The sequence below is a fragment of the Apus apus genome, chromosome 6 (assembly GCF_020740795.1).
Source record: "Apus apus isolate bApuApu2 chromosome 6, bApuApu2.pri.cur, whole genome shotgun sequence".
Lineage (NCBI taxonomy): Eukaryota > Metazoa > Chordata > Aves > Apodiformes > Apodidae > Apus > Apus apus.
In genome coordinates, this window is record NC_067287.1 from 38254236 (window position 1) to 38280462 (window position 26227).

A 26227-nucleotide genomic window follows, 5' to 3' on the forward strand; every position below is an offset into this window, starting at 1 on the left:
TCAGTGCTGCTGGGCAGACTGGTGTGCATCAGAGGTTGGAGGCTGTATCCTTTGCAACAAACACCTGCCTTCAGAGGCATCCCATCTCCACACAACTCACCCAGGGTTAGCTACAGGTAGTAGAAGCTCAAAGAGATCATCCTTGACAAGTCATCACTGGCTACACTTTGCCAGTTATGTGCAGCTGGTCCAAGCTTTGTGCAGACTGGGACATGCTGGAAGGTGGTTGGGACAACACCCCTGTTGGTAACACTCCTGTTTATATCCTGGGAAGTGCAAGCATGCCCAACGGGGTGGGGTAGCAGAAGGTACCAGCTAGAATGCAGCCAGCCTCAGCCTCTTCTGGGCTGGTACCATCAACCACATGAAGTCCTGTTCCCCCTGTGAGGGACACAGGTGTTGGTGGGGTGGGACAGCAAGTCCCACTGACCAAAGGAAGACAGAAGCCAGGAAGCAAGGAAGGATGACAGACTGGCTTGGCCCTAACCATGCCATGCTGTGCAGAAGTGAGCAGAAACCTCCCTTTCCTCCTTCTGGAGACCAAGGACAAAGTCAGGGAAGAAAGAGAACAACTCTAGATACCTGGAGAGACAGATCTGGTAAAAATCAGGGGGGAAAAAGCAAAACCAAAAACACAGAGGAAAAAAGAGATAATAAAAGCTCAGCTCAAAAGTATCCTGAGACAGACAACAATTGTTGGTCTCAAGTCCAGGATGTGGCTAGGAATGGAGAAGTGGAAGGCAGGAGGTGTGGAGCAGGAACACCAGCTGGGATGCTCAGGAGGAAGAAAAGCACCAGCAAGGAGGTGTAAGGCAAGAGGGCATCTGCAGGGGAGCAGACATGGAGAAAAGTACTCAGAGAAGAAAGCATAATGCTGAGGGCTTGAATGAATCACTTGGAAATGAGAGCACAAGCCTTGCTCTTCTGGCTGTCACTGTGTTTCTTCCCATGGGAGGCACCCCTTGGATTCTAACGTTTTACTTATATAGACTTGGGAGAAAAAAGAGATGAAGGGCATGTAGTGATAGGACAAGGAGGACTGGTTTCAAGATGAAAGAGAGAAGACTTAGACTAGACATTAAGAAGAAATCCTTTCCTGTGAGGGTGGTGAGACACTGGCACAGGTTACCCAGGGAAGCTGTGGCTGCTCCATCCCTAGAAGTCTTCAAGGCCAGGTTGGATGGGGCTTGGAGCAACCTGGTCTGGTGGGAGGTGTCCCTCCCCATGGCATGGGGGCTGGAACTGGATGATCTTTGAGGTCCCTTTCAATCCCCAAACCAGTCTGTGATTCTATGATAAGGGATAATGGGAAAGGCTGAGTTGGGCACAGGCCACCTGGGGAGCTGCAGCAGGTGAAGCCTAGAAAAAACCCCACTGAAGTGATGAGCCAGCAGGCAAAGAATAACTGCCTGAGACAGCCTACCTGCTGGCAGGCCCAGGAGACCTCTGGCCTCTGTGCCTAGACCAGAGGGACTGACCCAACTGCAATGAATCAAAGAACAGGGACAGCCTGGGTTGGAAAAGGAGATGGAGAAGTCTTAAAGCGGAACAGACGTGGGGCTCTGGGAATAGAAGACCAGGGAAACGAGGATGTTGATAAAGCCCCATCCAGAGAGGTCAGCCTGAAGCAGTCAGCCCCACGCATGAGGACTGCTACTGTTAAGAGCAAGAGGGGGGTAATTGTTACAGGAGGTGCCCTTCTGAAGGGAACTGAGGGTCCCTTAGGACAGCCAGACCCTTCCCACAGGGAAGTCTGCTGCCTCCCCAGGGCCCAGGTTAGGGATAGAACCAGGAAACCTCCTGGTCTGGCATGGCCTCCAGGCACTACCCACTACTGGTTGTGCAGGTGGGCAGTGACAAGATTGCCAGGGGAAGTCTCAAGGCAATAAAAAGGGACTTCAGGACACTGGGTTGAATGGCTGAAGGATGAAAGGAACAGGAAAACACAACTGATTAACACCTGGCCCAGAGGCTGGTGCCATCGGTGGAATTCTGGGTTCCTTGACTATGGGGATGTTTACACGGCACCAGTGACAAGATGGAAAAGGGGAAGAGGGTTCCTGGCCAGGAGTTGGTGGGGCTTATTGAGAGGGCTTTAACCTAGGTGTGAAGGGGGACGGGGACAAAACCAGGCCCACTAGAGATGGGTGACAAGAGGGCAAGAGGTAGCAGGGCTTGTTGAACGGGCTTTGAGCTAGATTCTGAAGGGGGTGGGCATGTAACTGGGCTTGCTACAGAGGGGCCCGGGTGCAGTAGCTCAGGACCTGCAGGGCAGAGTGCTTGGTGTTTTTGAAAACCAGGAAGGCCCACCACCCCTCAAGAGCCAACAGGGAAACACCCACGAAACACCTCTAGGGAAATAAGGCATGTTTCTCTAAAAAGATGATAGGGCCAACAGCCCAATCATGAGGTGCCTTGACACGAACACACACAGCAGGAAACAAACGGGAGGAGTTGGAAGCTGCCCTGTTGCTGGAAGGCCACAACTTAGTGGCCTGTGTGCTACTGTAACCCATCCCTATAAACATTCAAGGCTTGACCAGGTTCTGACCAACCTGATCTAGTCAAAAAGGTCCCTGTGCACTGCAGGGGGGCTGTATGAGATGTCCTTTAAAGGCCCCTTCCAACCCCACACCTTCTAGGGTTCTGTCTGAATGCTGTGCAAGATAACCTCATACACTTTAATTTTTATAATCTTACAAGTGAAACATGACACAGGGAAAGCTACTCCAGGAGTCACTTGAGGCTAAACAGTTAATGTGTTCAAAAAAAAAAACCAAACAAACAATTGGGGGAAAAAAAATTATCAGGAAATAGCAAAGTTAAATTCTAGGTGTTAATAAAAACGTATCCACCCAATGCTGCTGCACCACAGGCAAGTTGGAGCACTGTGGTCTGCTGTGTGTATGTTGCCACATATATGCCAGAGGAGGAGAAACACCTCACCTTCCAGAGTGTGCTAAAAAATGGGGCTTACTCAGAAGAACCATAATTTGACCACAAAAGCTCAGTGTTAATTTGCTTAACAGCACAATTCAGGGCAAAAAGGGAGATGATCTGTTCTAGCAACTCTCTGTGAACTATACATCCAGGGCACTAATGCCAGCACGCTCATTTTCACTGTGGAAAGGTACAAAGTTAATTTTTCTGGCATAGAATTTACAGAAATTTCACTTGTGTGCTTCTTTTTAGAAAGGGAACTGCTGCTTCAAGACCCATCATGCTGAAAAACAAACGCTTTCTACTCCAAGCACCTTGGAGCCTGCTGAGAGAACAGGGTCCTGCTTTGTCTGGTTTGCTGTCACAACAAAAGCATCCCCCCTAAACGCTGACCTCCAAACACCACAGAGATCCGCCAACATATCACAGCTCTTCTCTCTCATCACTAAAAGGCTCAATTTTGCATCTTAAAAAAGCCTGAAGTCTGCAGAGAAAGTGTAACTGCTGCATACATTTACCACATGGCAAAACAAGCCCCCTCGCCCAGCAAAGCTCCTCCAGCCATGGGGAAAGAACACTCCTGAGGTTTGAACGTTAAACACACAAAAAGGGTGGAAAACACAAGCTCATGTTGCCTGTGTAATTTCAGGTCAGTGCTCCCGTGCGTTAACGTAGAGCTTTTATTTTCAGGACTGTTTTGTGTTTACTCTTTTTCAGGCACATGCCTCATTCTGATCAAAGGTTGCACTGAGCTCAATTACCAAGAGGTGATTCAGCATCTTACCCAGAATCTCACTTAACCAAACCCTGCTTCTGAAGAAAGATCTGTTGATTTCCACCTCGGTTTTATAATGTGATCATCACTAGAGCACCTGAGTGTGCTCTCAAATCCGAGCATGCCTGCATTCATAGAACCACAGACTGGTTTGGGTTGGAAGGGACATTAAAGATCATCCAGTTCCAACCCCCCTGCATGGGCAGGGACACTTCCCACTAGAACAGGTTGCTCAGAGCCCCATCCAACCTGGCCTTGAACACTTCCAGGAAGGGGGCATCCACAGCTTCTCTGGGCTGCTTTCTATTCCAGTGTCTCACCACCCTCACAGTGAAGAATTCCCTCTTAATGTCTAGTCTAAACCTCCTCTCTTCCAGTTTTAATCCATTACCCCATGCTCTCTCACTACAACCCCTTGTCAAAAGTCTCTCCCCAGCTTTCCTGTAGGCCCCAGTGTTCACCATGACTGGATGGCAGGCAGGGAGTGGAGATGCTCCCTGACACCAAATGCAGAGTTGGGGCAGAGATCATGGTCAAGCTGTGAGCTGGATGGGGGTTTTGCTATGACATGGTTGATTGAACGTGGCTCTGGGGCAGAGAGGAGAAAGCCAATTCCACTAAGGCCACTTCTTTCCCTCTTCCCCTCATTAAGCTTCCTCTGATGACAAATGAGGCACCATGTCACTGGAGAGCAGCCTCACTCTTCCCCGTCTCTGCACTTACTTCAGAGTCTTGTGAGAGAGATACGACTTCATCCTCAAAAACGGAACCAAAGAGATGCAAAAGTAGAAAAAGTGATTGAGTCTTGCATGGGAAACTTAACTGTCCCCCCATCTTAGCGTGAGAGCTCAGTTTGGCAACTTCAATAATGCTCTTTTCACTCACTCATGTCTCTTTTGTCCTCAGTTTTTGGGAGGGTTGCACGGGGATTTTTGTGTGGGGTTTTTCCCCCCCCCCTCCTTAAAACAAATGCAAATGTAACCACCAGGTGACAACACAAACACCAGATGAGACAGGCTGGGGCCCTCATTGTCCATACAGAGCCTTGCACTGAGCCAGGGGACGGTGGCAGACCAGGGGCTTTAGAGCCCACACTGGAAGGGATCACACCCAAGGAGCACAGGTCCCCTCCAGTCACCCCAAGGAGCCCTTCTATCCCACCCAACCTGCCCCTCTGCACTCTCCTTCCCTATCCAGCCACACACCCTCTCTTCATTTCTCCAATTCCGAGCTACTGCTTCAAAGCCTTGGGCTTCACAGCTGAATTCCCTAGATTCTTCACTAGGAAGGTGATGAGACACTGGCTCAGGTTGTCCAGGGAAGCTGTGGCTACCCCATCCCTGGAAGTGTCCCAGACCAGGCTGGATGGGGCTCTGAGCAACCTGATCTCATGGGAAGTGTCCCTGCCCATGGCAGGGGGTTGGATCTAGATGATCTTTAAGGTCCCTTACCAAACCATTCTAGGATTCAATGATTATTAATTTTAATCAGGACCAAAACAACATCTTTTTCCTTAGCCACCTTCTTGGAACCAGCAAGACTTGGTTTGGCTGCAATCTTCCCCAAAATTTCATCTGATGTAGACACCTTAACAGGGAAAGTTTAAGGCCAAAATCCTAAAATTCAGAAAAATCACAACCAATTGAAAACAGCCTCCTATTGTTTACCAGAAACCCACCGCAAGTTAAACAGGCAGTGCTGTCACTCCTGCTAAAAATTAAACAGGCAGCAATCTATTACATTATTTTTAGTTGTGCCCTTACTCTCCTCCATACAAGGGTCTTAAAATATCTGTGCATCTGGGAAAAAGTCTTTTTCCATGTCAGCACTTGGCTGCAATCCCACGGGATAAATTTGCCACACGCGCACAAGCGCTCGCACCAAACCCGTTCGAACTCGGGACTTACATAAATCCAAGCCAGGGCAACGGCCCCTGCGCCACCAGTGCAGTGACACCCCCACCTCCTGCCTGCCCCTGCTTTGTGGATGTGAGGGATCCCAGCTCCAACAAAGGGGAAATTCAGAGGGCTTGCGGGAGGACTCGCTCGGCTCCGCTCACACACGCTTCTCCAGCTCCTGGGAGGTCCAGGAGAAAGTCTTGAATGAGTTCAGCGGGGACGTCACGGCCAAGCGTTGGCAAAGGAGCAGCCTCCAAGCCCTCAAACAAACAAGCTGGCATTTCTTTCCCAACAAAGAAACCCGACCTAGCACCCCGAGCCTGACCATCCTGGGCACGAAGCGTGTTTGGAGGGGGAGGAGGGGAATTTCTATGGAGCAGCAGCAGCTCCCCACCACCCCGGTGCGCGGGGCCGACCGAGGGCTGGGGCTGGCACCCGCCGTGCCTGGTGGCAGCTCTCCAGAAGTACATGATTGACGTCAGTAACTTGTGTAATCATCCTGCCTCAGCTCCAGTCTATAAACAAAGTTTTGGGGGGTTGTGTGGTGGGTTTTGTGTTGTTGTTGTTGTTGTTGTTGTTTTTCTTTCTTTTATTTTTCAGTCCAGCTCCCGGTAGTTGTATTTTCTCATGGGAGTGGAACAGTGAAAATATTTGGAGAAGCCTCCACCATAAATTAATCTGCAGCATTATGAACGGTCTGCCTGCCATTGAACTTGAGCCTGAAACCAACTACTGGATTTGTTTGGTTCTTTAAGAAAGCCACCACTGTAAATCCTGGAGACAAGTCTTTAGAAAAGCCTCTAAACAGTACAAATCTGAGTCAGAAAAATACTACACTGATTATGATTGATTTCTCCCCTCCCCAAAAACATTTCTATACTGCAAGCCCAGCAGTAGGTTCTGAAATCCTGGGAAGAAACCTCAGCTGAGGTGAAACATCACAGCTCCATCCATACTACTTGGCATCAGACCTCCTGGGCATGAAAGGCAAGTTTAACTTCCCTTAGGCTACAACATCCACACAGATTTTGTCTCTTCTTTAACGCAATCACCTCAAAGCAGCTTGGATTCAGTCTCACTGTAACATCAGGATGCCCAGACAGAGGATTTTGGCTACACAGCAACTACAAAAATCTGGGCACTGATGAATGGTGCTCAGCAACGCTCACCTGGTGCTCCCCACGTGACTGACAGGAAGGGAGATAAACACAGCGCCTGCTTTCCTCAAAACAATTTCTGAATCACAACCAATTAATCTCTAAAACAACCTCTGCAGGATGCACAGTAATATTGTTCTCATTTTCAGGAGAAGGAACGGGCAGGACACTGCAAGGCTTTACACAGGGCTGCAGGGAAGAGAAATCTGGATGGAGATGGGAAAAGCCTTTCCCTTCCCAAAGGTTACTCCAGGGAAAAACGCCGCAGTCAATCTGAACAGCGTCACTCACAATTATTTTCTGGTGTTGTCATGTCTGAAATCCTTTTTTTTTTTTTCCCCCTCAAATCTGTTATTACTGCCCCACCTCCCTTTCAAAACAAATACACAGCAGGTGTTTTCCCCACATTCCTTGACAGCATTTTACGTTCTCTGCTACGACACTGACAAAAGATCCTGATGTGGATGAAGGGCAGCAGTGACAGCTTTAAAAAAATACTACTGGAAAGCCAGAAGTTTTAACCATCCTGCCTTTCCACTGTCTCCAACACAGACACTGATCCTCACCTCAGTGATGGATGTCCACATACTTGATAATGGACTTCTCAAAATCATGAAGAAGAAGTTCAAGGATGAAGGCCAGGTGGTTATGGAGGCCCAAACACACACACTAATGCACAAGAAACTCTGAAATAACGTTGCCCAAAGTTGGTCTTGATGCCGTATGAGAAAGAACGACTCGAAAAGCATCGTGCCTACCTTGTTGATGTGCAGCTGCTGTTGCTGGAATTGCTGTTTGTGTTTCTCCAAGAACTGCTGGTGCTGCTGCTGGATCACTAACTGCTGGAGGGCCTGGGCGTTCTGGGGCAGGGGAGCAGACTGCGTGCGCCCCAGCGGGCGATGCTGCCGGAGTTTGTGTATTGAAGGGGAGACCCGTTCTCCACCAACCAGAGACTGTGCATGGAGGGGCAGTCCTGAAAGATACCAGTCTGAAGATAATATGGAGGAAAAAACAGCAGAGAAGAAAAAAAGGAAGAAGAAAGGAAGGGAGAAAATGGCTGTTGAGTAACACTGATGGTGACAACGATATATAACGCTAAAACCAGCCACCTTGCCATTTACAGCTCGAGCACCCTTCAAAGAGAACAGATAACAATTAATTACCACTGGAGAGAGTAATATTTTGCTTTCTTCCAAATTCTCTGCTTGCTTGTGTACCCAGAGACCCCATGGAAACGTTTCAATGCCATGAAATCAGCAATACCTTTGTGGACCCTTCCATCACTCAGTGGGTGACATGAATTAAGATGACCAGGGTGGTTTGCAGAAGTTGAAGTCTTACAGCTTGTCTCGGGAGAAAGGAGCAATCCCTGGCTCACTTCCAGGTTAAGTACCAACCCAAGCTGCCAAACTGTGGCAGTTATACCTTACATGGAAAGATGATGGATGCTGATGAAGCTGCTTCTTACTCTAGACCACACGAGGACGCACATCTGCCCTCGGCTGTTCTACACCTCACCACACAGAGATCACTAGGGATGAAAACTTCCACATGATACACCCCTGACCAGGTTGCTGTTGGAAAACAGCACCCCCTTGAAGCATTTCAGGAATATGGGAGCCATCAGGCTTCATCATTTCTGTAGGAAGGTAAGTTAGAGGCCCAGATAACAAATAGCTAGAATTGCTGCCATCACTGTTTGGTGTATATATGCCAGTGCCTCAAGGAAAACACAAGGTTATTCTGGGATAACTTGCATTACTCACATGCTCTTGGCCATTTGAGTGTCTCTGATGACTACCATGTGAAATACCTGCCTGAGCTCCAGTAAGGGCATGTCCTTAGGAAAAACCTTTTAGTTGGATCTTGGGGTCAGCCAGTTCATGCTCTCTGAAAATAAAGCTTCACATACTTCCTAGAAAGCTGGCACATAAAGACATGCCCAACACAAAGCCCAACCCAAGGGTGGAGGAGCTGAGAAGGAGCCTTTAACTTTTGCTTGTTACACCTTGGGATGGCAAAGCATCACTGGTGTGAGGTGTTGTCTCCCTGATGTGGATAAGGCTGCACAGACTTTTAGTAAAAAAACGGATTCTCTTGCTTTTCTTCCCTGTATAAAACAAATCAAAGGTTGTAGAAGTGGCCAATAACATTCACAGATACTGCCCTCAGTTCAAAGGTCAGAGAAGTTGTATCTTCTCTCTGTTTGAGAAGAGGGTGAAGCTGCCCAGAAGTTTGCAGCCACCTGAATATACTGGATGCACATGGACATTTCTGTCCCAGGACACTGCCTCCTTTTCCCACTGATTCACAGCACTGCCCCCCGTGGAAGAAATGGCCTCATTTAAAATCTCCCTTCCTGGGGAAAGATTTACCAAGTTTCTCCCACCCTTTGCTTTTCTGAAAGGCACCAGGAAAATGGGTGTCTTGTTTTATAAATTGTCTCTATACACGTGTCTGTAATTTGGAAACTTGAGGTTCATTTCCCTTCCAGCAGAGTTCTTCTTACCAAAAGTTCAAATTAGACAGTAAAGGAAAGGATTCTTTACAGTTTGCATAGGACACCTTGGAAGATCACCTTCCTCCAAGAGAATGACCAAGGGCACCCTGTGAAAGCTTTCCAGGAAGACACCTTGCTGGAAGGTGTTCCTACTCCAAACATAGGGTCATAGAATTATGTTGGTTGGAAAAGACTTTTAAGATCATTAAGTCCAACCATTACCCCAGCCCTGCCAAGACCACCACTGCCCCATGCCCCTCAGCACCACATCTACAGGGCTTTGAAACTCCACCAGGGATGGGGACTCCACCCTGGGCAGCCTGGGCCAGGGCCTGACAACCCTGGCCAGGAAGGAATTGTTCCCAAGATCAATCTCAACCTCCCCTGGCACAACTTGAGGCCATTTCCTCTTGTCCCATCACTTGTTCCTGGGGAGAAGAGCTCAACCCCCCTGACTCCAACCTCCTCTCAGGAGCTGCAGAGCCAGCAGGTCTCCCCTCACCTCCTGGTCTCCAGGCTGGACACCCCCAGCTCCCTCAGCTGCTCCTCACAAGTTCTCCAGCCCCTTCTCCTTCTGCTCCAGCCCCTTCCCCAGCTCCCTTGCCCTTCCCTGGACACACTCCAGCCCCTCCATGTCCTTCTTGTGCTGAGGGGCCCAGACCTGACCCCAGGATTTGAGGAGCAGCCTCAGCAGTGCCCAGCACAGGGGAAAAACACAGGTTGACATAGGTCAACGTGAATATTATCCAGATATTATCCAGAGTGACCTGTCACAAGAGGAACAGCAGACCTAGGGAATTCTGCTGTTTCCCAAAACCCCCATATCCTTTCAGCACAGAAAAAGCAGGGCATCATGTTGGATTGTTTTGCAGATGTCAGGAGACCATCTCCAGAGCTGAAGGCTATCAGCAGAATGCCAATAAACTGCACTTTGCTTCCAAGGAAGCCTGAAGTACTAACTGTAGTTTGGCAGCCAGTCCACTTAGGGCTTTGGAGACATGTGTTAGCTTGCTCTTTTGGTTACTGCAGCTGGAACGTGTGTTTCTTCTTGTTGCTCTGTTGTGTAGTGAACACTTCTCCCAAGTGCTGGTTCATAACATGTTGTACTCGCTCTGAAAACACCACACGTAGCAGGTGGACTAGAAGGAATACACTTGGAAGCAAACACAGTAAACTGAGGGAAGCTTTGAGAGGTCAAATAAGGAACAGAACATTTCTCCCCATGCGTGCTTTACAGCAAACACCACCACGAACAGAGAGGAAAGCCTGGATGGTGGGATAACAGGAAATCTTCCCCGACAGCTCCTCATCACCAGACCTTGGGCAAAGGGCAACTGGTGAGGAGCCGTGTCATGACTCTGGGTAACCTGGTCATGCCACAGCAACCAGGGCAGGAGGAGGCAAAAGAGAATCTTGTGAAGCTTCAAGGAATCTGCACACACCCTCCTCCCAGCTCTGAGCCTGCTGGCTGAACATCACACTTCTCTGCTTCAGCCTCCCCACACGCCCCTGCATAAGCCCGTAAGCTGATCACAACCCCATGTATATTCCTGTCAGAGACAAGCCAAACCAGGAGCCTGCTGCAATGCTCCAGCGATCGACAACTGCCAAAGAGCTTCCATCAAAAATGGAATGAAGGAAAGAAAAATGAACCCTCCCGTCACTTCGGCAGAACGTCCTTCGTCCCAGCGTCACGCACCGCAAACCAGAAACTCATCCTGCTGGGGACTGGTGCTTCCACCCAGCCCTAGTTATAGAAACACGCCTTCCCACAGGTACTTAATTCTGAAAATATGACACAGGGAGTGATTCAAAGCAATTAGCACACTGAAAATGTAACGTATACAAACAAATACAATCTGCTTGAATGCAGCTGATTTTGCCATTTACAATAATGATAAAAGCAAGTATTTTCATCTCAGATTTTGTAAACGTGTGCCTTTCCTCTACAGAATAGAAACCATCTGGGATAAACAGGAAGGGTAATCACGAGGCACAACATTTTTGTCTCCACTTTAATCTAAAGTGGCTAGAACTCTTAACTATGTAGTTTTAGATTGTGACCTACAAACTTGGGCTTCACTTACAGAAGTAAATACTATTTATCTTCATTTTGCCAACATGACAGGGCAGCTCCCCACTACCTGCAAGATGAGGTGGGCAACCTCTGAGTTTGCAAACGCCACCGGTATCCAACCTGTCAACACACACACCCTAAAGGTTCTGTCACACCAACAGAACAGGCAGATGATGCTGTCTGTCCCTCTTTTGCTCTCACAGCCTTGACAAAAAAAACAACCTCTTTCCCCAGCTGGGACTGAGTTTCACACAGTAATTCCAGAGCGCTCACCTGTGACTAAGGGAGTTTGTGCAGCTGGCTGTTCCAGTAAGACCATGTGTTGCAGAAGAGGGTTATGTGCAGTTCCCCCATCTCTTTCCAACGTTGTAGTGCTTAGGTATGGAGTGAGGTGGGTGCCCGGAAATAAAGAGATCCGCTGCGGTAGGGTCGGGATGGCATCCTGCTGTGCTGACCCTCCCTGCCAAAGCACAAAGGATGGAGCAGGGTGTCATGGGATGAACGGATGCAAACCACATTTCAAAGGCTTCATTCCCCACCCCACTTACACTGGAAGGGCCAGTTGCAGGCAGTCCTAGCGTGATGTTGGGCAAAGAGGGAGATGTGTAGAGTGGAAGCTGTGTTACCGAGCCCTCGCGATTCACAAGTCTGTGAGCCAGGCTGGTCTGCAAAGAGAATGGAGAACATTGTCCTGGTGAGAGAGCATCCAGAGATGGGATCAAGGGCACGGTGCACTTGTTGTAGGGACACATCAGAAACGTGCAGAGCTGAAGGACTGAGCAGGGGAGCTGAGCTGTGCTTTAGATCCAGCCTAAATAGGCCCAGACGGGATGCACACCCTGAACCACACAGGGGTGAGGAGACCAGAACAACCAACACAGATGATCTCACCCTGCAAGTGCCACCTTCATCCTCCCTGGGTCTCAGCCTCCACGTAGAGCCACTGCAAAAAGCTTGGGCAAAAAACCTTTAACAGCTCACTTGTCCGTTACAGGTATTTGCCCTTTAAAAGCTGAAACAGATTACCTTAAAAAAAAAAATGGCATTTCAATGGCTGTTGTTCTCTTTAGCAAATCACAGACAATTTGTGCTGTTTACTAGTGTGCTTTAGCTTAAATCAGACTTCAACATTTCATCCAAAAGTTGCATTTATGCAGCAATTTCCTGATTTTCAGGGTGAAATGCGAGATTTACTGAATTATCTTCAGGGCAGCTAAAGCAAGAGCACTTAAGTAAAAATACCTTTAATTTCAAAACAAGATTGATTTGAAACTGGTGCTAGAAAACCCATTATAGAAATTACATTACTTTAAACTGCTCGATTTTCCTGTTAGGAAACAAGTGTTCTGATCACCCTGAATTGTCTGCAGGCCATTTACCAACTTAAAGAAAACAGACTTTAGATTTGCAAAAAAGACTTTCTATAGAATTTCTACTGTTTAACTCAGGTGCTCTTGTGAAAAAAGGCATTATGATTAACTTATTATCCTATGGAACAATCTCTGCTGATATTTGAAGACTGGCTTTCTACATTTCAGACCTAAATTCAGAGTCTTGTAAGTCCAACCTACACTGCAGGTTATTTTCCTGGCTGCAGGGCTGGGACAGCTTTGGATAAATAAAAATCTATTTTTCTCCCTCAAAAGCTTTGAGGTGGAGCTTAAAAAAAAAATGCCTGCAGCAACCTAATAGAGGAGAAATAAAAACCCCTAAACACATAAGAACTAATACTGAAAAGCAAACATTTTCTCTAAAGCAATCCTGCCTCCTTGATGAGCCAAAATTGACCTGACAGCAGCAACAGGATCCTCCATCCCTACCCCTGAGGTTGGTGCTGCCCATCCAAGGAGGACAGGAGGAGCAAAGCCATCCCACAACTTTGTCACTGTCACCAGACACTGAGCTGCCTTTTCAAATGGACTCTTGGCTGTGCCACTAACTTGCCAGTCCTGCTCCCACTGCCCAACTTTGTCTGAAGTCCTGATGTTGAGCAGAGCCACCCACGTCCCACACGACCTTGTGCAAAATTTAATCTGCCAACTGTTTGGGTTGGGTTTTTTTTTTTCCCCTCTTATTTCCTTTTGCCTTCTTGTGTTTTCATTAATGTCATTCAAGCTTATTGAAAATAGATGACAAATCAGCTTCCCCATAAAGAGAGTAAATCGGGTTTTTAAGATGCCAGTTCACAATTTGCAGCTCCAAAGGAGGAAACTGGCAGGGAGAAATTTTGCTGTTGAGTGGTACCAGGTAAAGGCACTTAACAGTGCAAACCACACACCTCTTCTTCCAACAAATTTTAAGCACTACTGGCAATTTTGCTTTAATTTAAATTACATCATGTTAGCATGCTGCGTGGAGAAGGAGACGGCTCTTGTCAGCAGACTGATGAAATAGTTTACTGATCTCAGAAGCGAAACAAAACTACATCCATTTTCTCTTTGAACAATCAATACTCTCTAGTTGTGCCTCAAATTATCTCCTGGGGATTTGGTTGAAAAACAGCAAAGAGGAAAAACGCAGCAGCTCGATGTTATCAGATGATATTTTGCAGCATTATCTTAACCTTAAACACACAGATCCCAGCTACCAGCTGTACACAAACATCTTTCCAATTGCTCAGAACAGCTTCAGCCTGTGCAAATTTCATCTGTAGTCAAGTACTTTTCACAGTCTTCTATCAACTGCAATGAGAATGAATATCATGTACCTTTCAGAGGAGGAAAAACACTAAGATTTAAATGCAGTATTTAAAAATAAATCCTGTCTATTTTAAAATGAGGCAAAGAGCTGCAGTCTTTCCATGCTGAAGGCAAGCACTGAAACAAGGAACCCAGAGAATCTTCCAACAGATCTGAAATGGTTCAAGAGGTGACCCAGCAAACTATGAAGCAGAGAGACATATTTCTCAATTTAAATTAAACACTTGAAGCTAGCAACATTATCTTTTTCAGAAACTTTTAAATATTTATAAATATTCAGAAAAATATTTCTAAACATTAAATATTTCTAAACATTAAATATTTCTAAACATTAAATATTTCTAAACATTAAATATTTCTAAACATTTAAAAGTGGGATCATGAGAACACCTGGCCAACTATTATTTACATAACTCCAGCACTTGGGCTACCAGGTAATACTTCTTTTACTGCAGAAGTAGATTTTAAAGGAATCAAAATACCACCTTGCCAGGTTGTTTTTTCCCAAATTAACCTAGACAGGCAAACTGATCAGGTACTATCACCCCACAGGAAATGATGGATCAAAGAGCAGAGTTATTTTTCCTCAAAAAAAACCCCAAATACAAAGGACCAGGACATTCAGCTCAGCCACCCAAGAAATGCTGAGAGGAGAACAGTTTGTGCAAAAGGCTCTCCATGTTCTGCTTGCCACCACACAGTGATTTATGCTCCATTCTGTTCTGTAAAGGCAATGATCCCATATCCTTAACACACCCCTGGGCAGCCTTCAAATCGGAGCTGCACAATCATTTGTTATCTTCTTCCTATATCCCCCAAATTATTAAAAGTTGGAAAAAAAAAAAAACAACAAAACAACAAAACCCAACCCTAGGCATCATCTTCAAGGAAAGGAAAATTAGATTTTCTTCCTCCTTTTTGCATAGGTTCTTTGGAGGGGGTCCTTCAAATGCTGCTCTTGTGAAAGGTCTAGATGAAGAGGCTTCTTTCTTCCCATGCAGAGGGAATTGCTGTGAATTGCCCACTGCAGCTCAGCTGCAAAAGAGCCAGTGACAAATCCCAGGAAAGGCTCTGGGAGTAGAGGGATTGGGTTTTTTCCAATTCATCTGCACCATTCATGCCTCAGCCTAACTTAGAAAACTGCTGAATTAGAAGCTGTTGATGACAAGAGTTCCTCTTACGGTCTGTGTCCATGTAATGAGGTATTGGTGGTCTAGTCACAGGTCACCAGCTCAAATTCTTTCCCAGTCACCTGCTTGAGCTTACACTGACTTGCAGGAAGCTGTTTGTACCACAATAAAACTGCTGAATCCTCTAGTCTGGGCACCAGCAGTAATTGGGGCTTTGCAGTTTGCTAAGTACAGACAAGATCGACACCTCCTGCATCAGCAAAACTTCTGAGCACTGCTCTTCCTGGGGCTGACACAAACACACCTACCAGCTGCCCTCAGCTCAGCCCTTCTTTGGTTCTGCCAACCCCAAAAATAACCCTGCATCTAAGATACCTATTCCCAGGTCTGCTCCACACTACTACATGGCTGGTGTGCATTTCAAAAGCCACATCTCTTCAGAGCAGCTTTCAGCCGTCCGCGTCAAGCGAAGGCTCCACCTTAACACCATCTTAATCTTTAGAGTCATTGTCTAGATCTTGTAAGGTCTACAGGAGATGAGAGTGGAGAAGAGAAGGCTCTGGGGAGACCTAAGAGCACCTTCCAGTACCCAAAGGGACTACAGGAAAGCTGGGGAGGGACTTTGGCGTGGGGTGATGGGATGAGGAGGAACGGTTTCAAGCTGAAAGAGGGGAGATTTAGATCGGAAATTAGGAAGAAATTCTGTGCTGTGAGGGTGGGGAGACCCTGGCCCAGGTTGCCCAGGGAAGCTGTGGCTGCCCCATCCCTGGCAGTGTTGAAGGGCAGGTTGGATGGGGCTTGGCGCAACCTGGGCTGGTGGGAGGTGTCCCTGCCCATGCAGGGGGTTGAAACTGGATGATGTTTAAGCTCCCTTCCAATCCAAACCAGTCTGTGTTGGATAGTTTGGCAGGGGAGAGGGTGGAGCAGAAGGCCTAGTCCCCACATTAAATGCTGCTTACACTACATTAGAAATAAAATGAAGTGAAAATCTGTACACAGCTAGAAAGCAGTGAGGGCTTATATTTATGCTGCAAGGAGCCCTTTTCAATTCTAAATGACAATCTGGGGAGCACAAGCCCAAGTTTGTTTTTACAGTCCTGGTGTAAGAACAGACACTATAGTCATGGAGAGAACAGCTAGTGGTAAGCTGGAAAAAAAAAGAAACACACCAGTAACATCACACAACCACAGTGGTTTTCCACATGCAAGGTTTATACTGGAGCCAGTTAGCATGGCCCACATCCCATTATCTGCCCTTAGGAAAAGGTGGGCTTCAGTAACCCTGAGCACTGGAGCTGCTGGGTTGAATCACAGTCCCAGTTTGCCCAGCCCAGCACCCTGCCCTTGACACCCACAGCTGAGGCCTCAAGTGATGGTGACACCTTGTGGGATTATAAACTAGCACATCAGGCCTGACCTTCCCAATCCCTAAGTGGGGAGGAAAAGGTTAAATCCATTCCCTTTAATCCAGTTCTGGTTTGGTCATATTTAGACTAACCCACTGCACACAACAAAGCCACCCTATGGACAAGAGATGAGAACAGATTCCCCACGTTTGAAAATACTTGCATATGACCCCAAAACTCTCTGCATGCTTTACCTTGCTAAATCGCTTCAGTATTAACTCTCTCCTCACAACAAAACCCCTGCAAGTTACCACAGGCAGCTTGTGAGCTGGCTCAGACTAGATTTAATAACCAGCTCTTGCGTCCTGTCAGCCCAGACCGAGAGGGAATTCCCAGAGTCTGATCCAAGTCACGACCTGGGGCTTGTCTTCTTTTCCAGTGTGGTGCACACCGGTTTGTAGGCCTCAATTCCCCAAACTCTGCAACAACTGGTTAGAAACCCAAATGTTAAAAACCAGAGGTAGGGAGGGCTCTGTACCTCGGCTTGGATACTCGTGACTGATCCTGCAATTCCGTTCTCGGCGCTTATGTTATTGGAGCTGTTGTTTGGAGAGCTGGGACCAGATCCAGGAGCACTGTTGCATGCAGAGTCTGAAAAACACATCCAAAACCAACCTTCAGCGTTACAAACAATCTCTGTGATGGTATTTAGACAGATAACAACCCCTCTGGTTTTGTTTGGGAGGAAAGCAAACCTCCTCTTCCCTGTTCCCCCCCCGAAAAAATCTTCCCAGGGCTCTTAAAATACTGAGAAACACTTTCAAATGGTCTGTCCAAGTATCTACTTACCATATTTATCTCTTCTCCCCATGGGGATTTCTCCTATAGTATATTAATAACTTTAAATACGATTGGAAGATAAGACATGGAGGGCTCAAAGAGGCCAAACTGGAGGATGCCAGATTGTCCTGTTTAACTTTCCAGCTTCCCTCACCCTCTTTAACCTGTAACCCTGGAGACACCCTCTTGCCACCTATTGCATCAGACTCGAGCTGGAACAACCAGGGAACCATCTCAGCCTTGACATTTTCCCATGCAGGCTTCTGGTGCATCTGGATTTACTGGAAATAGGCTGCCAGCACCCAGCCCTCACACTGATTATGCCTGAGAGATGGCTCCTCCTTTTATAAAGAAGCATCAAGATCTTCTGGTGCAGGCAAGAGGGCACATGGATGTCCCCGTTCCCTGGGAAGTGCCCACACTGTGCCAAGTCCTTGGAGAAACTCCACCTGCCTTGGGCTGCCCTTCACACACCTCCCCGATGGCACCAAGCTCCCCAAAACCGTGTGGGGACTGACTCACAGGGATGATATTTCGCTGGGGGGGGAAATGAAATTGTTTGGAGAGATTTAAAAGCTGCCTGAGTGACTTGGAGGGACAACTCGCCACGGTCACAGCTGAGCACATTTGACCAAAAAAACAGGCAAAACTTGACAGGGTCCAATAAAGTAAATCTGTTTCAAATCACTGCCTTTTATTTCCTGGGAAGGGTTCTTCACTCAGGGAGCAGAACACTTGCTCACCCAACGCAGACTTAATCCGCCCCCAAATAATTTTGTTATCACCTGAACTCTCAGAAAATCCTCTCAGCCTTGTTTATTTTATCAACACAGGCCCTGCAAACTCGCTAACCAGAACCACAGAGATGACCAGCCTGAAATCAAAGCCTCACACAGAAATAACAACAAACAAACAGTGCACAAAATTGCAACAGCCAGAAAGGCTTCCCTCACAATGTGTCCCACCTGCCCAGCCCCCCAGTGTTTCTCCTTTTATTTTGGAAGACAAATAACATCAAGACTTTTTTTACCTCCCTGAACTTTCCTCCTCCCCAAGCACAGGATTTGCCCAATGCCAGAAGAACCTCCCAGCTTCTGCATTAACTGCTCTGGGATGCCCCAGTAGAAATTAAAGCCAAATCTTACAATTTGGGAGATTGTAAAGAATTCTTTCTTTTGTGGCATTCTTCTGTAGGTAACTGTTTTGCTATTTTGAGCCTTCCAACTACCTCCAGCAGAGTAACAAGGACCATTTCTGCTTTTAAAACAAAAAAGAAGCCATGCTGCTCTTTGTTGGCTGTGCATCTGGGGAGGCAGCTCACTTAGCAAAAAAGCCTCAGCACTGAGTAACACCCAACTGAGCACCTAACATTGAACTTCTTCATGGAAAGCAACTTTGGAGAGCTGAGCTGTTTTGAAACACTATTCTGGCTGCATGGTAAACATGTGCTTCTTCTGGGACCATGGCCTTAACTCCAGCCTAGCAGAGAAAGTTCCTGATACATTCAGACTGTGACTCTGTGGGGATGGATTCTTCAAGGATTACATGTCATTTCGATTCTCCAAAGTGGGACTTCCTTAAAAGGTTATTTTCCATTCAAAAGTCCCCTCTTGTTGTAAAGACTCAGGTATTTTTCTAGCCAGGCTCCAGGCTGGCTTCCTCAACTACATCCATGCTCAGTGAGAAGCTGGAGCTTCCAGTGCTATTTCTGAAGGCGCTTCTGGGACAGAGTGGTCAACCATTAGGGCTTGATTGATCCCAAAAGCCACATGACATAGAGCAACATGGGAAGAGGGAAGCAAATTACATTTTCAGTGCAGAGAGAAATTATGCTTAGCTGTTGGGATCATCTCTTCCCTCTGTGAACAGAGGGGCTCTGGCAGAGTGGTGCATGGCTGCCCCAAGGTGTCCCAAAGCCACCTGGCTCTCCGAGAGAGCTCACTCTGAGTTGGTTTCAAAGATGATAATGTGCCTTAAAGTGAGACAAAAGTTTGGAAAAGCTGTCACGTAGTGGTACTTACACAGAGGCATCCCTAGATGGTGCTAAGAATTAACTTTATGGTAATCTATACGATCTACTTGACTGGTCCCTCCTCACAAACTTTACTCCCAGAAGAGTATTATTTTTCAACAAGAAACTGTCAAATAAGTGGTCAGAAATATCAGCTCTATACACATACCCAAAAAAACGTCCTACATGTTTTAAAACTTTGGCATAATGACTTCCAGGGAACTCTGGCAGTCTGCCCAAAGCCTCAAACAAACAGGGGCTGTAAAACATTTCCTGCTGGAGATGGACAGCCCTGAATTACAGCCTCCCCATAGATGTTCAAGGGATCACCTTTCAGAAATTTTCTCTCTCAACAACCTGTCGCTGAAGGTCTCAGAAAAGCTTGGGGGAAAAAAACCAACAACACAGCACTCAGGTGTTGCGTCTACATCTGTCTAGATGTGTCTTAAAACAAACTACAGAAAAAGCTCATGGAGGTGGGACCGCTGTCTCAACAGACCTGATGGCCAACACACATCTGCATCACCCGCTGTAGAACTGCACCAAATTCATCTTGGTTTCTCCAGCACTGAGAGGCACACGAGAGAGCCTGGAGCAAGTTCAGAGGAGGGCCATGAATATGATCAGAGGGCTGGAGCAGCTCTGCTCTGGAGACAGGCTGGGAGAGTTGGGCTGTTCAGCCTGGAGAAGAGAAGGCTCCAGGGAGACCTTAGAGCACCTTCCAGTGCCTGAAGGGGCTCCAGGAAAGCTGGGGAGGGGCTTGGGACAAGGGCAGGGAGGGAGAGGACAAGGGGTAAGGGTTTTAAACTGAGAGAGGGGAGATTTAGATGAGACATCAGGAAGAAATTCTTCACCATGAGGGTAGGAAGACACTGGAATAGGTTGCCCAGGGAAGCTGTGGCTGCCCCATCCCTGGCAGTGTTGACGGGCAGGTTGGATGGGGCTTGGAGCAGCCTGGGCTGGTGGGAGGTGTCCCTGCCCATGCAGGGGGGTTGGATCTAGATGATCTTTAAGGTCCCTTCCAACCCACACCATTTTATGATTCCATGAGTTTTAAAGCCTTTAATGCTTACTGCTCATCCTGATCTCTCCAAGTTAGAACTTCTGTTTACTTGGGTCATCTCTGTAAACTGCTGGGAATAACAAGTACATCTGGTCTGAGCTTCTAATCACAATTTCCCCAACAACTACGTTTTCAACTGGAAATTTTCAGATGTTGGTCTCCTAGACCCATGTCAGGAGACCCATGGGAGGTGTCCCTGCCCATGCAGGGGGGTTGGAACTAGAGGATCTTTAGGGTCCTTCCAATCCAAACCATTCCAGGATTCTGGGACACGATTCTGTGATGCAAGATTTCATTCTGGAAAGGCACACCTCCCTGAGCAGGCAGCGACTGGTGCAGGTTTGGTGCTCACCTGACGTACCTGTGACATCCAGCGGGCGCTTCTTCAGAGCAGTGACCACCGGGCCGTCCTTCCTGCGCAGGAGGGGGCTGCTCCGCCGCTCCGCAACCTTCTGCTTTAGCCGGGACCGTAACTTCAGGTTGGGTTCAGAGGCTGAAGGGGGAGGGGAAAAAAAAAAAAAAAAAAGGGAAATCCAGCAATGTTTTGGTTCGTGGCAGCAGCTTCTGACTCGAGGCAAAGGCTGGGCTGCAGTTCAGCACTTGCAGAAGCCTAAATGAAACAGACCTGGAGCAAAGACTTTAGGATATAATGACCAGGTCCCAGCCTGTGCTAGATCTGAAGTCACTGGGAAGGAAAGTCAGTAGCATTTAAATTAAAAAAAATTAACAACCATTCTGCAATTTCTTCTCTCAAGCAATGACACAGATTTACAACCTTCTCTGCACTCATCTTGGATGAGTCCTGAGAGCACCGGTCACATGCCCTTGTTTCCCACCTCTGCCCAACTTGCTTCCAAACCACTGGCAAACCTAACTCATGGGTCCTAAACAAATCGATGCAGGGACTGGTGAGACAACTGAGATGTTGCTGTCTGGTCAGCAAGGAGCATCACCATGAGGCTGAGATGCTATCTGTGATGTGTTGCTGAAATGGGCAACTCTGCACCCTTGGAGTCATCCAATCCCAGGGTGAGCTGCTTAGGGAGGTATGCCAGGGTAGGGGGAAAGAAAATATGGGAATCAAACCCCAAAATCAAAACAAGGGAATGTTGTCCTGCCAGTTCACCCCCCTGAAGCAACTCAGCCTGGAGTCAGATGAGCCAGTGTCAGCCCAAGAAAAAGGGCATGAGAGTGTGGCCAAGGCCAACGCCAGGGAGGAGAAGGTTAATTTGGGAAGCAACTTGCTTACAGCATGACAGCCACAAAGTTAACCCATATCAAAAAAACACATCAAATATTCAGAAAATTCAGGGCTGCCAAGGGTAGGTGTGCATGGATTTCTTGAGACCACAGTCTGACTTGCTTTGTGTCCACCATACCTTGGACAGATTCCCTGAAAAACTTCTGCTGTACCCAAATCCTGAGATTTGATCTCTCCAAAAGTCAAAGCCAAGCTCCTGGGAAGCCCTAATGCCTCTGGGTTAACGACAGCTGGCAACATTAAACACGTCTGCATGGCCCAGCTTCCTGAGTTATTAGAAAGGTAATGAAGCCTTAAGTCAAGATCACTCCTGCAAGATGATTTTCTCTGTAAACTTCCTGATCCTTTGAGCATACATGAAATATCTGCTCTGGCACTCGAGGGCTCCTGACAGTTACAAGCTTTGTGAACTGGCCCAATCTTTTCCCTTTCTCAACCTCTTAACAACTTTGAGGCTTAATCCCTTTGAACCAGCTAATCCTGTGCTCTCACCATCCACTACCAATACCCTCAGCTTCCCTCCATTCCCGGGCTGATAATCTACATTTCTTTAGAAGAATTAAAATAGGGTTTACAAACTGATTTGAATTCACTAAGTCTGGCTACAGATAAATTTCCCTACAGTTGGCTTTGACCACTGGGTCACAGAAATGATCAAGCCTGACAACGTTAATTGTAGGGCTCTAAAAATCAGAAGGCTGATGAATTCAAAATCAAATGCTTCAAGTTAAGCCATCAAAACAGTTCTTTGATGAAACTTTTTGGGAGGGGAAAAAAAAAATAGAGAGCTTTCATTACTGTTTTGGACGGAAAAATGCCAGCAAGAGATAAAGGGAGCACTAAAAAAAACTGTCAGACTCCTTAAGATGATGCTTAAAATGCAGCATGAAGTGCATTAGCAAAGGGGGAATCATAGGGCATTTGCATATAAAATGGCAGGGGACTGAATGCAAATCTGGCATTTGCTCAGAGGGCAGTACTACAAGAGTGGACTAGTTAAAATACAAGTGCACACTCTAGCTAGCTCCTTCAGAAAGTCCTCTTCAAAACTGAAGCTGACTTACTGTGTTAAAAGTAGTCTTTGGGTACATGATCATTCAGTACCACATCCTGCAATCCAGAGCTTTGACATGTTCCAAATATTGAGCATCAGTAACTGTGCTGGTCGATGAGAAGCTCGACATGAGCTGGCACTGAGCACTCACAGCCCAGAAACCAACCATGTCCTGGGCTGCATGAAAAGCAGCGTGGCCAGCAGGTCAAGAGAGGTGATTCTGCCCCCCTACCCCACCTGGAGTACTGTGCCAAGTCTGAGGCCCTCCAGACAGGAAGGACATGGAGCTCTTAGAGTGAGTCCAGAGGAGGGCCATGGAGATGCTCAAGAGGGCTGGAGCACCTCTCCTATGAAGACAACCTGAGGGAGCTGGGGCTGTTCAGCCTGGATAAGGCTTCAAGGAGACCTTAGAGCACTTTCCAGTACCTGAAGGGCTACAGGAAAACAGGGGAAGAACTTTTTACCAGGGTGTGCAGTGATAGGACAAGGGGTAATGGTTTTAAGCTGGAAGAGGGTGGGCTTCAATTAGACACTAGGAAGGAATTATTTTAGTGTGAGTGAGGTGAGACCCTGGCCCAGGTTGCCCACGGAGGCTGTGGATTCCCCATCCCTGGAAGTGCTGAATGCCAGGCTGGATGGGGCTCGGAGCAACCTGGTCTAGTGGGAGGTGTCCCTGCCCATGCAGGGGGTTGGAACTGGGTGATCTCTAAGGTCCCTTCCAACCCAAACCATTCCACGCTACTACGCTCGGGTCAAGACTTTAAAGAACAAACGGGAACGCGTCGCAGCTGGATGCTGACACATCCATTTTAGATACATTTGCACTGAAAACCAGCAAATGAAACAGAAGCCTATGGCACAGCTGCTGAAAGGATCTGTCTTCAGACAAAGACAAACATGACAATAAAACTGTCCTTCTGCGCAAAATTTCATTCATGCGCAATTTATGCCCCGCGTGGTGTTCATCTGAAGTGTGTTTTCTGGTGGGAACAGGCAAGTAATCGTGTGGCTTTCAAATACAGAGAAGGAATTGATTAGAAACGCCTCAAAAATGAGCAGGGAAACCACCAAGGTCTGGGGGCAGAGAAGACCCCACGCCACCAGATGCAGCCCCTACGTAAAGCCACAAGAAAAACCTCCTTCCACGTAACAGGAGGGAAAGAACATGGAAAACAACTACCTTAAAAGAGAAAACACCTTGCAAATGAGTTATGGCAAAAGCAGGGTATTATCATTTGTCACACAAAGCTATTTTCAGACAAAACTATTCCCTGTATTGCTCCTCCTCTTCCTCAGCTGGAGGATCAAGTTTCAAAGCCCCAAAGAGTCTGTGTTAAGACTCACATTTGTTTCGTTTGCTCTGATTTTGTTGTTTATCCCTCAGATCTAATCCCAAACCTAACATGCCATCAGGACCCCAGAGAGCATAATCCCTCCAGGCATTTAATTGGGGGCTATACAGCCCAAAGTAGGTGGATTAAAATTCAGCACAGGCAGCTCAGAACACTCTCAAATGCAAAGAATTTACATATATGTTATCATAAAAGATGGAGCCTTCAACAGAAGCATTTCCAAAACTCAATAATTTAGGCTTGTTCAGATCATTTGAAAATGACTATATGTAAAAAAAAAATAATAATGCATTTTTAAACTGGAGAGAGTTGTCCTTCAAAATTATGAAATATTAATTTAAGCAATACCTAACCATCCACACCAGACAGTCAACACAGGTTCAATATTCTCTCAGGAGCACCAGTTCCACTGAAGATCTGCTGATATTCACCCCAGCAGGCAACAAGCCTTGCTCCCCATCACTGCTTGCTCATGTAAACTGGAGACTAAACTACAAAGCTTACTGGTCTTCTACATCTTAAGGTGAAATCTTTTCAACAAACCCCACTAAGTTCACAAAAAACTCAGCCTGATTCTTGTTTAGCAAACAAATGAAGCCCATGCCCAAGTCTGAGTCAGCTTCCACAAAGCCAGTGGGATTTCTCAAGCAGTGACATACTTAATTTGACCCATAATAAGGATTTATACAAAGAATAGTTTGTTTTCCTCCGAGTAAATTAATAACTAGAACCTAAGCCAAAAGCTTCCCTAGTTTTCGCAGGCTCAAACCCAAGTTACCCGTCTCACACGTCACTGATTGCAGCAGGACCCATGTAATCCAATTCTTCAACATTTATGTCCTTCTCCTGGTTTCCTTCCTAGAATTGCATCCCCTAAGCTGCTGAACTAATCTGACATGAAGTCTATGTAAGTCAAAAAACACAAAGTCCTGGGCAGAGTTTGCCCTCTTCCTCTTATCCATCCACCTCCGTGGAAAAAAAACCTCAACTGAATAAAAAGCAAACCATGCACCATGAAAACCCAGTCCTTGTACATCTTAGTTTTGGCAGCTGGGGACTGAGAAGGGCTGTTATTCTTTTATTAATATTATTTTTAAGCTTCATACTAAGCCTCACCAGCCCAGAAAAGGCAACCACAATGATCTTGTCCCTCTGGCTACACACAGGAGAGGGAGAGAAGGTCCAAACTCGGCCTTTTACACAACCCAAAGGTTTAATAAAGATAAATGATCTCTTGTTGAAGTGGAAGGGACCACAGGTTCTGCAATTGAGCATTCACTCCCCACTCTAATGCTTCCTTGCCCCCCTGCCTGGCTCTACCCCAGATCCTCATACTCCTCCTCCATGTGCTTGCTGGTGTCTCTGGTCTCCAAAAATCATGGCCCTATCTAGTTAGGGGGACCTGGGAAAGCTGGACATGGCAAAGTTCACTTATGGTCAAACAAAAAAACCTGAAAATCATAGATTCATAGAATGGGTTGGAAAGGACCTTAAAGATCACCCAGCTCCAAACCCCCTGCATGGGCAGGGACACCTCCCACCAGCCCAGGCTGCTCCAAGCCCCATCCAACCTGCCCTTCAACACTGCCAGGGATGGGGCAGCCACAGCTTCCCTGGGCAGCATCTACAGCTTCTCTGGACAATGGTTTCACCACTATCCCTCTGAAGGCCAAGTGAGCCAATATTTTTCATAGAATGGTTTGAGTTGGAAGGGACCTTAGAGATCATCTAGTTCCAACTCCCCCGCATGACTGTCAGTACTTTCAGGCATCAGCATAGAAAGGGACAAGAAGAATATGGTCCCCCACAAACGTATCTAGGGGAGACAGGTACCACAGGGCAAAAGTGGCAGCAAAAAATTCCCAAACTGGAAAGCAAATCAAGCACAAGCATTGATGTAAGAGCTCTGTGGATGGGCTATTTGTGGGAGACTGTGTCTGTTCAACTCCTTAAAGGCCAATATTTGGCACTTTTCATGCTGAAGTTCAGCAGTCACCACATCTCAGCAGTAGAAAGGAGGCTTTACCATCCATTAAACCGAGCAGAGGCTTCTCCTTTCCACAGCCTAAACAAAGACAGCAGCTTCCCACGGTTCAAAGCATCATCTGAGAGGAAAGATAAGAG

The 26227-nt window shown here is 46.9% G+C and overlaps 1 protein-coding gene across 11 annotated transcripts in view; it reads right to left on the reverse strand.

Moving 5' to 3' along the window:
* The window catches only part of HDAC4 (histone deacetylase 4), a 251960-nt gene that overhangs the window by 60844 nt on the left and 164889 nt on the right, over window positions 1-26227 (reverse strand). For 6 of the 11 annotated variants that reach the window (XM_051623785.1, XM_051623784.1, XM_051623787.1 and 3 more), the window contains 5 exons: window positions 20789-20929; window positions 17061-17173; window positions 11896-12012; window positions 11621-11807; window positions 7529-7758 (listed from right to left, as the gene is read on the reverse strand). In XM_051623785.1, coding sequence (XP_051479745.1) covers window positions 7529-7758; window positions 11621-11807; window positions 11896-12012; window positions 17061-17173; window positions 20789-20929 — 788 coding nt within the window. The remainder of the gene's footprint in view (window positions 1-7528; window positions 7759-11620; window positions 11808-11895; window positions 12013-17060; window positions 17174-20788; window positions 20930-26227) is intronic. The other 5 variants (XM_051623781.1, XM_051623780.1, XM_051623789.1 and 2 more) reach the window with 3 other exon arrangements.